This window comes from Moschus berezovskii, chromosome 9 (genome assembly GCF_049115385.1).
Source record: "Moschus berezovskii isolate FMDL1 chromosome 9, NW_MosBer_1.0, whole genome shotgun sequence".
NCBI classification, from domain to species: Eukaryota; Metazoa; Chordata; class Mammalia; order Artiodactyla; family Moschidae; genus Moschus; species Moschus berezovskii.
This window is the reverse complement of record NC_142468.1, coordinates 97,601,567-97,614,505: the sequence shown is the minus strand read 5'-3', so window position 1 is coordinate 97,614,505 and position 12,939 is coordinate 97,601,567. Positions and strand designations below refer to the sequence as shown.

The window sequence follows — 12,939 nt, the reverse complement described above, 5'->3', positions numbered from 1 at the left end:
CTAGCCTGTGTCTGCCCTCAAGGAGTAATGGAACCGCTTTCTAATAGGAGCGCTCTCATAGGCCTCCCTTCCATGATTAAGTTGTACTCCAGGTTTTCCATCTGTTGCCAGTGCTGTGAATTTTCCCTCAAGATTCATTTCCCAATTAATCTCTGGTTTCTCTCCAGACTCTCAGTTTTCTTTCCTCACTTTCAGTGTGGAATCTAGAATGGGCATCCACCCTCCAGAAAGAGCCTGACCTGCTCAAGGCTGGCTGGAAGAGAAAGGTGTGTGAGGTTGTTACACAGAAAGCTCAGGAATCAGGAGTCAGTGAGCCGGACTTTTCTCTTGTGCGAGAGAAAGGGGGATTGTGAAGGAATCTGTAAAACAGACACAGGAGTCATTGCTAACTCTGCCAGGGGCTAGAGTTCTTGTAAAGCATCCTGCTAGTGTGTGTCATCTGGTGGCTACAATAAGCTGACCTTTGGAACTGGGACCAGGCTGACCGTACACTCACGTGAGTATGACGGTGTGAATGACCAAGGCAAACTGACTGACCATTTGTCTGTGAGAAAACCGGCAATGATCTATGGCAAACTTGAGGATATGTGAAACACTCGTTTCCATTTCTACAAACTCTCTGGTAACTTGAAAGGTTCCCATTTCTCATGTTAAAGATGCAAGTGCTAAGAGCCAGCTGGGTAAATGAAAATCTGAGCAGAACAATTTACAGAAACATAAGAAGAGTTGAAGATACTTGGTGCTTTCAAGCGAAACGGATCATATCAGCACCAGATAATCTGAGCATTCAGGAAATTAGCTAAATGCTCTTGGGGGAAAGAGATGAGTTAATGGCAAACACAAATTCTCTTTTATTGCAGCAGGTAGCTAAATTCCCTGGATGGACTAAGGAGCATAGTGTGGGGATAGCTACAGAATCTTCCTCTCTGAGTAGAATTTTGAACTGCTTCCAGGGTAAAAATGACCCAGACCCCTATGTGAATGGCAAATACGACAAGGTACGGAGGCAGGATGGTGTAGGGTTCACAGCATAGCTTAGGAGGCTGGCAGACCTTGGGGGGAGTCTGGATTTGTCCTCTCCAGCTAATTAAGTCCTCACTTTCTCAACAGAAAAATAAAAATTACCACATCGTAATATGAGATAATGCTCAGCATATAACAAGTAATCAATAAATGACAGCTTTTCTAAATAATACTAATTATCCTCATCGTGAAGGCTTTGTTATTCTAAAGCTTCATTATTGTTAAGGGAAAGGGGAACAATTTCCATGGGAAATAGGAAACCTAAGAAACAAAAGCCAGGGTCCCTTCTCAGATGGTGCCCTCGGAGCCTGGTAGGTTCCAGCAGGTTAATGTCAGGACGGTTATTGCAAAGACCTTACCCTTGGTGGAGATTCAGCACTGATAAGTTAAATTTTGGAGCAGGGACCAGACTGAGTGTCCAACCAAGTAAGTAATGTGGGGCAAAGATGGACATTGACAGCTAATTCTTCTTTGTCTGAGATGTCCAGTTGAGCCCAGGTGCTTTCTTCTGTTGAATCCCAAAATGTTCTTTCCACCCATCCCAGAACACCCTCTCATCTTGCACTGAATGCTCAGGAAACACCCTTGGGCCAGAACCTGAAAAATCATGAGTCAGATGATGGGCGAGGAGTCCTGGACCTTTCACGAGAGGATCCAAGACACTGTTGTCCTGAGCAAGGGGAGGTTGTCTACTAAATTCTGTGTTTATGGAAATCAGAACCTCCAATCCAGGGCACTATAGCAGGATGGGGCAGGAAGAAAAGGATTAAGAGACAAAGATTCAATACAGAAGAGCAGAAGGTCTAACTCTAAAGAGTGTGATCCTCCGTCCCCTCTGAGAGACCAGTGTTTCCCACTGAAGTAGGAGGCAGGGCCAGAGAGTTTCTGTAATGGTGTCCCCAGCAGTGTGAATACAGGAGTGATCAGTAAACTCACGTTTGGGAAAGGAACCCAGGTGTCCATAATATCTGGTGAGTCATTCCAGGTGGCACCATTTGCAACCCCATGGACCAGTGTCACTAACCTTTTCCCTGGGATCTTAGTATCACTATGGCAAGGCTATCTGTGAGTGCTATAACTGTCTTACAAAGGCCTCTGTGAATGGAAAAGGGAACACTATTGATCTTGAAAATCTGTGTTTCTCTAGGTCAAACACATTAAAATTTGACTTTAATCATTCAACAGATAACTTTAAATGCCTTCTCTGTGGCCATCACTCTATAAAATGTGAGACTGAGTATGAATATCTGAACTGTCTCCAAACAGTATAAAAACTAGTCAAAGGGACCAAGATATTATAAATTTAGCAACCTGAAAACCATTTTTTATATCAACCAGCTGATGATGTTAACAGGCACGTTAGAGATTCAGAGAAATGGGGTCCTGGCTGAAAAGTTGGCCTACTTGGAAAAGGTTTTATGAAGTAGAAAGAATTTGTTGAGGCTAAAGGATAAATTAAGATCTATTTGGGCAAAGCAAGGAGATGAGGGGACTTCCAGGCATAAGAAACACCAAGAAAGAGGGCATGATCTCAGGAATGAACAAGGCATGTGCATTTTGGCCAAGTAAACACTCTGATAATGAAGTTAGATGGAGAGAAAGTCAAAGATGTCTTCAGAGACAATGGAGAAAAGGAATGCTAGAGGCTTCAGGATAATATAGACCATTAGGCCCAAGGCCAGACACTGGGAAACAGGGAAACAATTCAGAAATGCAGACCAGAGGTGAAGATGAGAGAGGCCAGCTCTTCCCATGGACAGCTCATGGCCTAGACCACCCCCCTCTTTGTTGCTCAGTGGGCTGTAAGAGCCCATCCATCAGAGGAGGGGAAACCTAAGGCTTTCTGGAGTAAAGACAGTGAGAGTGAGATGGAGGTGTTGCTTCCCAGGTGCAGTTGGGCAAGGGAACCAGAGTCTCCATCACTCCAGGTATGTCTGTGAAGGTTCACTGCTTCCTGACACTCACAAGGGCCTCAGTGGGACTCAAACTCAAAGTCAGTACTGCTCACTCACATTTAGGGTTCCTGGTGCCCAACTTTCAAACACAGATTTGGTGGTAAGGGAGCTTTCCATCATTGCTGTGCCCTGGGGATCTTAGGCACTAGAGCCCTGAAACATATGCTTCTGTGGTTAATTCTGAATTTAAATGAATGGTGAGGATCTAGAAATCGCTGGACTTACACACTGAAAAGTTGATCCAGTCTTGCTAAGCCTACCTTCTGAGATGCCATCAGTGGTAGGAGGCATTTATCTTACTAAAGTGGAACAGGATGTTTCTCTCCCAGGGCTCTGGCAGATGGACCCCTAAAGACCTCCAAATTAATAATGACTCATTCTTAGTTTTCAGACCAAAATGTTGCGCTGAGGTACCTGGGGATAAAAGTAAAAAGGGGCTTTATTTTTTAAGGACTTCTTCTTTAGTATTTATTTGTATTTATTTATTTGACTGCACCAAGTCTTGGCTGTGGCACACAATATCTTTAGCTGTGCCATGCGAACCCTAAGTTGTGCCATGTGGGATCTAGCTCCCTGATCAGGGATCGAACCTGGACTCCCAGCACTGGGAGCTCATTCTTAGCCATTGGACCACCACGTAAGTCCCTAAAAGAGGGCTTTAAAAAGCCAAGTTTAGGGATCAATATCCAGGCTTTTTGACCAAAAAGTCTAATTAGTAGAAATTTTCCAAATCTGATGGTCACTAGGCTGCTTATTTATCCCACAATTATTTCTTGAGCACCTAGTACATGGCAAAGACTAGGGACACAGCAGTGATCTAGGGACACATCCTAGTTGTCACACAGCTTATATTCCAGGGAGCCAGGGTGAAGAGTTTTGTCCAGCTGTACTCATACAGGGCATATAAAGGACTTGAGAGAGGAAATTCAAGCACTCCAAATCATGGCAACTACCAAATGCTGTGCCACGAAGTATGGGCATTATCCTATAGGCAATAGGAGTCTCTGGAGTATTTTGAACAGAAAGTGACTCGATCAGCTCCATGTTTAAGACAGGTCATTTGGATGATGAGCTCAAAGAAAAGACTGAAGTGGGGGCAGCAGGAGAGGGTGAGTAAGAAGGAAACCAGGGGTAAGGAAGCTGGACAGGAGAAACAACAGCAAGAATGAACATGGGGAAAGCCCAAGGGTATCACCTGGTAAAAACAAGAATTGAGGGAGGCTAAAAATCACCTCAATTCTCTGACTTCACTAACTGCTCTTTCATTTTGATCTGTCACTAGCAAAGCTGAGCAACAATAAGCCTGCCCTGGTATCACCCTTCAAGGATCTCAGCTGGCTTTAAGTCTCACTCTTAGCCTCCTCAGCCTTTCCGTGTGGTCCATGGCATTGCACCCTCCAGACCAATGCCATCCGACAAAATTTTCGGTGACAATGGAAATATTCTGTCAACCTGCACTGTCCTACACTGTAGGCAGCAGCCACATGTGGCTACTGGGGTCTCAAAATGAAGGTTTAACTGCTAATTGGATTTTTAATTTTCCTTGATGTTTGTTGCTGTTCAGCCGCTCAGTCGTATCCAGCTCTTTGTGACCCCATGGCAGGCTCTTGCTTTTCAGGCCTAAGTCTGGACCCACCAGACTCCTCTTCTCCAGTTAGTGGCTCCTCTTGTTAATAGCAATGGCCCAAAACACTTAAGAAACACTCCATAACAAGCCCTTTCTCCCTCTGAGGTCAGCCTGTGTCAGGTGGCACTTTAGCCTCAGCTTTCTTGAGGCCGCATTCTCTCAGCACTTCCACACCCTTCCACATCACCCTCTCTGGTCCCACCCATGACTCCCACTAACGACTGACACATCCACTGGGGTGTGGTATTAGCTAATGGCTTCGCGTCTCTCCCCTCCCAGTAAAATATTTCTGCCGTAAATCCTTAACCCACAGTGACGTCGTCCTCTCAGGCACATGGAGATTGGAGGGGAGCAGGCAGAAGCCTTTGAAGACAGAGCTTTGGGTGTCGCTCACATGTGACCATCGACAACCCTACCCATAGGCAGCTCCGCCTTGATTCAGCATCCCAAGGCCATGCCAAGGGCTGACTCCCCTGGTTTTCATCCAGCTGGATATCTGCATTGCCAAGGCCACCCTGACTGGCTCAGCGTATGGGGTGCGTCATGTATCACTGGTCTGCAAAATTTTGCCTGTGTGGTGAGGAGCTAGGGGAGCAGAGAACCAGCCCCGGAAGCTGCCATCCCAGCCCTGCTGTAAACTTGCTGGGTGGCCCCAACGTGTTAATCATCCTAGTAAACCTCTGCTTCCTCCTCCAAACACAGGAGGTCTGAAAGAATAAACACTGAGGGTTGCTTTAAAAACACAGAATCCCATGAAAATCCTGAGGAGTCCTTCTCAGCACTAAAGAAAAGCCTCCAGCAGCTCCTGCTTTCCCGAGGCCAAAGAGTAGAAACTGTGTATTACTGGGTAGCGCAGTTATCATGCCAATCTCCTGGCAGTATCAAGAGCTGCAATTACTAAAATTATTTCAGTTTATTAAATATAACTTTATATGGAGAAACTCTCGTGGCTTCTCAGAAGAGCCTGCTCAGGAAAAAGGATGAGGCAATATCCCCATTTGACAGATGAAATTCCTGAGACTCAAGGAGCTGGTGTGAATTGCTCAAAGCCTTATAGCTAGTAAATAGGAGAGCCGGGGCTTAGACACAAGGGTTCTGATTTAGAGCCTAAAGCTTTTATCAGTGAGAGAAATCTCCTGGTGATGTGGCCTATCTTCCAAGTTCATGCCAGTCTATTACAAACATCACACTCCTGTCAACACCAGCCCAAGACGGGAGACCCTAGACTCTAAAACATGTGGTGTGCTTTGCTGGGTCTCTTTTTCTCTGCTTGCTTTGTCCTGCCAGAACTATGTTGTTGCTTCCTAGGCCTTCTGAGCTTTTGAAAAAGTTCCTATTAAGTAGAAAAATGGGCAGCATCCTTAAGTAGCCCTGCATTGCTGGTTTCCTTGAATGGTAGGCAGAGCCTGGCAGATTGTGTTCATTGAGAGCTTGGCCTCTTGGCCAGGACCCGTAGTTTGTGCCTGTCCCTGAGTCCCGTCCATTGTGAGCAGATGGTTTCTAGAATCTTCTTTTCCACCTAAAACCTGAGAATGTGACTTGCCAGCCCCATAGAGCCCTATTCTTGCCCATCACTGGCATCTGGACTCAGGCCTTGGTTGGAGCAAGGAGGAAAACAACCATCTCCTAACCTGGGTCCTTTTGGTCCACAGAAATCAAGGACCCCAACCCCACTGTGTACCAGCTGAGAAGCCCCGAATCCAGCCATACTTCTGTCTGCCTATTCACCGATTTTGACTCAAATCAAGTCGAGCTGACACAAATCACGGGGCCCAAGTGGAACGTGGTACACAAAACAAACAGCACCGTGCTCAGCATGGAGATCCTGGGATCCAAGAGCAACGGGATAGTGACTTGGGGAAACGCCAGCGACTCTGGATGCGCAGACACCTTCAACAAGACCATTCCCTTCGCCTCCAGCTCCGGTGAGTGCAGCCTGGGCTCTGCTCTAAGTCGTCTCCTCCATTGAGAGGCCCATTTGTGCCAGGGCTCAGGTTTGTGACATCTAAAAGCTGCTCTGATTGGTGGTCTCAACCTCATCAACGTCAGCAAAGACCCCTCCCTTCTCATTCCTGAGCATCAGTGAGCCCCATCCAGGCAGGTCACAGAATGTCCTAGACAAATAGCAGAGGGGGAAGAGGCCTGAGAGCGCCAGGGCCCTGAAGCTCACCCTCCCTGAGTCCCCACCCCCTGCCTCTGCTCAGCCCCTCACTGCTCCTCCAGGCTCCGGTGTGCTTCTCCCACATCCCTCCTTTTACTCCTCCCTCTCGGCCAAAGGGCTTTCCCAGCTCTAACCTCGTTCATTCATTCACTCAGCAATTGCTGATTGTGCCTGTACAACATGCCCGGTGCTGCCGTGGAGAAAGAAATGCAGCCAATGAGGGGTCTGCTCTGAGCAAGCCCCATTCCAGCTGGGGGAGACCAACCATCAACAAGCGGAAATCTAAAGAACTCCAGATTATCATACTTGCTTTAACTTGGAGTTAGGGAAACAGCCACCCTACGGACAAAAGTCAGAGAAGGGTCCTCTGGGGAAATGCTATCTGAGCTGAGATTTCAAGGCTAAGGAAGTACCAGCTATTAGAAGAGAAAGGACCTTATAGAGTCAGGAGCACAGTGAGAAAGGCAAAGGGCAGGAGGAGATGAGACGGAAGGGATAGGCCAGAACCAGATCACAGAGCCTTGCCCGTCACGAGAGGGAGACACTGTTTAGGTACAGTGAGGAGCTATTGGTTGCCTATAAGCAGGCGAACGACACCCAATTTACTTTAAAAAATAAAATCATTCTGGGGGGTTCCCCAGTGGCTCGGTGGTAAAGAATCTGCCTGCCAGTGCAAGGGACACAGGTTCGATCCCTGTTCAGGAAGTCCCACATGCCATGGAGCAACTAAGCCCCGTGTGCCACAGATACTGAGCCTATGCTCTAGAGCCCAGGAGCCAAAACTCCTGAGCCCATGTATTGCAACTATTAATTAAAGCCCGCGCACCCTAGAGCCCGTGCTCTGCACCAAGGAGCCACCACAGGGAGAAGCCTTGGCACCAAAACTAGAGAGGCGCTCCTGCTCACTGCAGCTAGAGAAAGACTGAACAGCAAGGAATGCCTGGCACAGCCAAAATAAAGAAATAATTTTTTTTTAATCACTCTGACTAGAGTGGAAAATGGATTGTAGGAGCCGAGAGTGGAAACAGAAAAGAAGCTCATGCAGCTGAGAGATGATGGAGACCAGGATGGGGTTGTGTCAGGGGAGTTGTTTATTTGATATTTTGTTTTTTATTTATTTAACTAAGGCACTGGGCCTTCGTTAGGACATTTGAACTCTTAGTTGCAGCTTGTGGAATCTAGTTCCCCAACCAGGGATGGAACCCAGGCCCCCTGCATTGGGAGCACAGAGTCTTGGACCATCAGGGAAGTCCCTGTGGCAGGGGAGTTAAAAGCTCAACACTATTTGGGATTCAAAGCTAGAACCATGCAGGATTGAAAAGGAAAAGAGGGAATTGAGGAAGGTGGCTGGATTTTCTTTCTGAGCAACTAGGTCAGTGATAATGCCATTTACTGAGTGAGAAAAAACAAGCAAACAGATTTGGGGTGCAGGCGTCAAACCTTGCGGAACAGGTGAAAGCACCTATACCCCTTATGGCACTTCTCACCGTGTCTGTCTTACTTCCTGTATCAGACTCCAGAGCGGAACTCACCCTGAGTCTTTGTGTCATGTAACATGCACTTAGCACAACCAGTATTAAGTGAATGAAATGGAGCCTAGAAGCCAGGGTGCTGGTCTTTCGAGGGTGAGTGGTGGCCTCAACAGGTGGTCCCATACGGGACAAGTTCCTTCCAGATCACTCCACGAGGAGGCATGGAACGGCTGGAAACACTCACCAGCCCAGCTTCTGGGGTGGGAGGTCAGAACGCTCAGGACTCTAAGAAAAATGTCTTTATTTCTCCTTTTAGGAATCTCCTGTAATGCCAAGCTGATAGAGAAAAGCTTTGAAACAGGTAAGGGAAGGGTCCATCGTGGCTTCACACAGGTCTGGGGAGACGATGAACCCACAATCGCCGAGATGGGATAGAGGCAGTATGAAGGAGCATGTGGATCTAGGAATGAAGTTCTAAGGAACAAGAACAGCGGTTCAAGCCCCATTCAAACTGCCTGGGGACATTCTTGAATCCCTAGATTCCTCTCACCATCTCTAATTTTCTTTTCCATTCTAAGAACTTCAAGGATAAGTCTAGTTTTTAGACCAATGACTCACTCCCGGGCCTCTGTATTCCTTTCTGTGGCTCCACTGTCCACAGAGATCAAGAGAGCTTCTGGGTGGCCCAGCTGGGAAATCTCTGACCAGCTCACATAAAGCCCTAGACTAATCAGGTCTTCCCATGGATGTTCTCCCTCCATAGCCTGGGGGTTTTGCCTTCTTTCAGAAGGAGCAGCAGAACTCATGTGGGAGGTGACCTTGGCTCTCAAAGATCCCCACCGCTCCTCACCACCTACTCTGGGCCCATGTTCATGTCCATTTGAGTCATTTGTACCGAGTCATCCCTCTTGGGCTTTCCTTGTGGCTCAGCTGGTAAAGAATCCACCTGCAATGCAGGAGACCTGGGTTCAATCCCTGGGTCAGGAAGATCCCCTGAAGAAGGAATAGGCTACCCACTCCAGTATTCTTGGGCTTCCCTTGTGGCTCAGCTGGTAAAGAATCCACCCGCAATGTGGGAGACTTGGGTTCAATCCCTGGGTTGAGAAGATCCCCTGGAGAAGGGAAAGGCAACCCACTCCAGTATTCTGGCCTGGAGAATTCCATGGACTGCATAGTCCATGGGGTCGCAAAGAGTTGGGCACGACTGAGCCACTTTCACTTTCATCCCTCTTGCGGTTCTGCCACTAGATTCTCACTAAGGGGCACCGACCCAGGGTGTTGCGTGTGCCAAGTTCTGAGCAGTCACCCTCCCCATCCACCGAGAGGCTCAGCCCTGAAACAGAGTAAGCGCTGTTAGTGTTTCCCTTTGGAAATGAAATGCTGTTGACCCTGGCGCGTGCGTGCTCAGTTACTAAGTGGTGTCCGACTCTTTGCGACCCCATGGACTGTAGCTCACCAGGCTTTTCTGTCCATGGAATTTTCCAGGCAAGAATACTGGAACGGGTTGCCATTTCTTACTCCAGGAGATCTTCCCAACTCAGGGATCGAACCCACTCTCTTGCGTCTCCTGCCCTGGCAGACAGTCTTTACCACTGTGCCACCTGGGAAGCCCTGTTGACCCTGGAGGGATGTACAGATATGTTTATGAGGGGATGTGCACCAAAGCTCAAAGGGAGAGGCAGATCCAGGCACTGAAGCCCACCATACTCCCCACCCTGTTTTGGTGTCGCGGGGGCTGTGCAGACCTGTGCCATGACTGCTGTGGCTCCTTGTTTTTGCAGATATGAACCTAAACTCCCAAAACCTGAAAGTGATCGGGTTCCGCATCCTCCTCCTGAAGGTGGTTGGGTTTAACCTGCTCATGACGCTGCGGCTGCGGTCCAGTTGAGGTGAGCTGACATCTCAGCCAGGTGGTGGGGCCCTGGGAACAGGTCCCCAAGCTCTGAAAAGGAACTTCCCCCAGGCTCTTGCTTTTCGGGCCTAAGTCTGGACCCACCAGGCTCCTCTTTTCCAGTTACTGGTTCCTCTTGTTAATAGCAATGGCCCAAAAGACTTAGGAAACACAATACACTCCTCAGGTGACATTGGTCACCTCCTTTGAGCCACGTCTCACCTACAAAGTATGAGGAACAGTTGCTATTATCCTCATTTTGGGAATTAAGAAACCGAGGCCAAGGAACATCAAGGCCACACAGCTAATGAGTGGAACTTAGGAGACACTTAGGACCCAGACTCACCATACCTACGCCTTCTACTGTACCCCATTCACTGCAAATCCTATGAGGCCCCACATTCCTTTACTCAGGCCTTCTGGCCCCAACGTGGTGAGGCAGTATTGTATTTGTTATCCACCCTAATTCTGACTAGAATCTCCAGACCCTTTCCCTCAGGGTCCCAGGTCATCCCACTGACAAGAGCATCTCATCAAAAAGAACTCTGGGTCCATCTGCCCCTAGAACTCTGCAAACAGAAGCATCCTCATCACACCCCTGACTGTCCTGGATCTCATCACTATGCAGCCTGACCCTGTTCTTCCTCATCCCAGGTCACCGACAACCTGAGAGCCCCTGGCTCCCCGCCGCCCTCCCTCTCCCTCTTCAAGCAGAGAGGCGCACCCTCTGCCCCCATGGATGAGAAGGCTCCCTCCTCCTCTCTGGCCTGGCTGGCCATACCACCAACTGGATCCTCCAGATTCTGGCGATCAAGATGCTGACAAGCTGCCCAGCATGGCTGCCACCCACTCTGTTCCTCACTGCTGCTTGTCACTGCCTGGCATTCTCGGCAAAGTTGGGGGGCTGCTGCAGCCTCTCCTGGCTGTGGGGACATTCCCTCCCCATCCCCACCCTCCAGAGACTGCCTCTGATGTCCCACTGGATGGTGGATCCCCAGTGGGTTCTCTTGGGCTCTAGCTCCCGGAGAATGTTGTGTGGTGATATTTTTTACATAGTGTTCATAAAAAAATATATATCACCCTTTTTCCCAAGATGTGGGGAAAAATTATCTTTTCATGATCTAGGCCCTGCTCTGCTGTGTATCTGAGCCACATTGTATATTCTGCTGCCACGGCTTCAATAAAAGCGATTTGGAAGAGACTGTGCTCCTGTTTGACTGAGTTTGGTCCGGGTCATTTTCAGCTTGCTGTGGATCACTAGTTGGGCAGAAAGAAACCAAGCCGTCCATCCATGAGGACATTCAGCAGGCCTAACTCAACAAGCTGCTTAAGCCCACCTCTTCCTGGAAAAACCTTTAAAAAATTCCACTGAGAAGGCTGTGCTGGGGGCCAAACAAACCCACTTAAAAGCCTGGGTCCCTGGTCTTCCTCTGGGCAACCCATAGCAGGATGCCCATGTACATGGGTGGTAATGACCTGAAGCTGAAATCTGGCAGACAGGGACCACACAGCAAGTGTCCCCAAAAGGCCACCCACTGTCTCTTGCCCTGAAGAAACATTTCCTTTGCCTTTCCTTTCAGACTGGATTCCCACTGAAACTGCATTACTCTACAAGTTCATGGCTGGGGACCACCTACCACTCCACTGCCCGGGTGCCCACCAGAGGCTCAGCCCCTTGGAGTGTCAGTCTAGGAGTGGGGGAAGTGGGGAAAAAGAGGGTGACCCTAGCCAGACTTTCTGCTCCCACCACCCTGGATGTGAGAGCAAGGAAAGCAGAGATGAGCTCTCTCCTCTCAAGCCCAGGGATTGGCCAAGGAGAGCAGGCATCTCAAGTCCTCACCTAGAAGACAGGAGACAGGGTCCCCTGGGATTCTCCTGAGCCTCCTGCTGCCTTAGCACCTTTCCTGGGGTGCTTAGGAAAAGGGCACCCCTCAGACACCACTCAGTCATCCACCTCACAATTACCACTCTCAAGACTAGAGCCCAGTGCTTACCGATTCCTGGTGTAGGAGTGGGAGGGGTTCTAGCCCCAAATACATCCACAGTTCACCTGTGTGTCTCTGACCACACAGCCAGAAACAAGCAAATCCTTCCAGCTACAATTCAGGTCTGCGGCTTTCTACAAGCTTGGAGCCACCCGCTCAATAGGTAACATCAGCATGTCCCTCCCGTCCGTGAGTTCCAGGGTCACCACCTATAAAACCTATGCCACCTAGGACTGGAGGCTGCCTCCAACTCCCCACATCTCTGATTCCATGGCTGCTATAGAGGTTAAGAACCATGTTCAATACTGGCAGCCCTACCAAGGATAGTCACAGAAACCCCAGTGGTCTCTGAGCAGCCTAAATACAAGTGCCGTTAAAGACCACTAAAGGGAAAGATCTCAGAGGAAATCCCATCATAGCAGGTCACTCTCACACCCAGAAGAAGAGTTACCACCTGCAGGGAATTCAAAACTGCCTCCTCATCAGTCTAACACAATGCCAGAGACTCCACCATTGGGAATTTCTTTTAATTAAAGCATTCTCTTCCCCATATTAAATGAAAATGCCTCTGGGAGGGTTAACAGAGCAGGCCTTTATCAACTGTTAAAAACTTTAGGCAAATTAGCCTTTTTTTTTTTCCTTCTAAAATAGTAATCCACTTTGGTCTGTATACATAAGATCCAGGCAAAAGACTGTGTGGGTGGCTGGGGAGGCAGGTCTGCTCCTGAGACTTGGCTGCGAAGATGCTGAGGATGAAGGGGAAATGGGGCTTGTGGCAGGGGACAGGGGCAGGGACCCTGAAAGGCAGTAAAGGGGCCAAAGACC

At 48.7% G+C, this 12,939-nt stretch overlaps 1 gene segment (V, D, J or C); it reads left to right on the top strand.

Moving 5' to 3' along the window:
- Positions 1-11,331, top strand: part of LOC129563263 (T cell receptor alpha chain constant-like) — a 55,188-nt gene extending 43,857 nt beyond the window's left edge. The window contains 4 exon segments of the C gene segment in view: positions 6,258-6,530; positions 8,555-8,599; positions 10,020-10,127; positions 10,784-11,331. Coding sequence covers positions 6,258-6,530; positions 8,555-8,599; positions 10,020-10,126 — 425 coding nt within the window.
- The last annotated feature ends 1,608 nt before the right edge of the window (positions 11,332-12,939 follow it).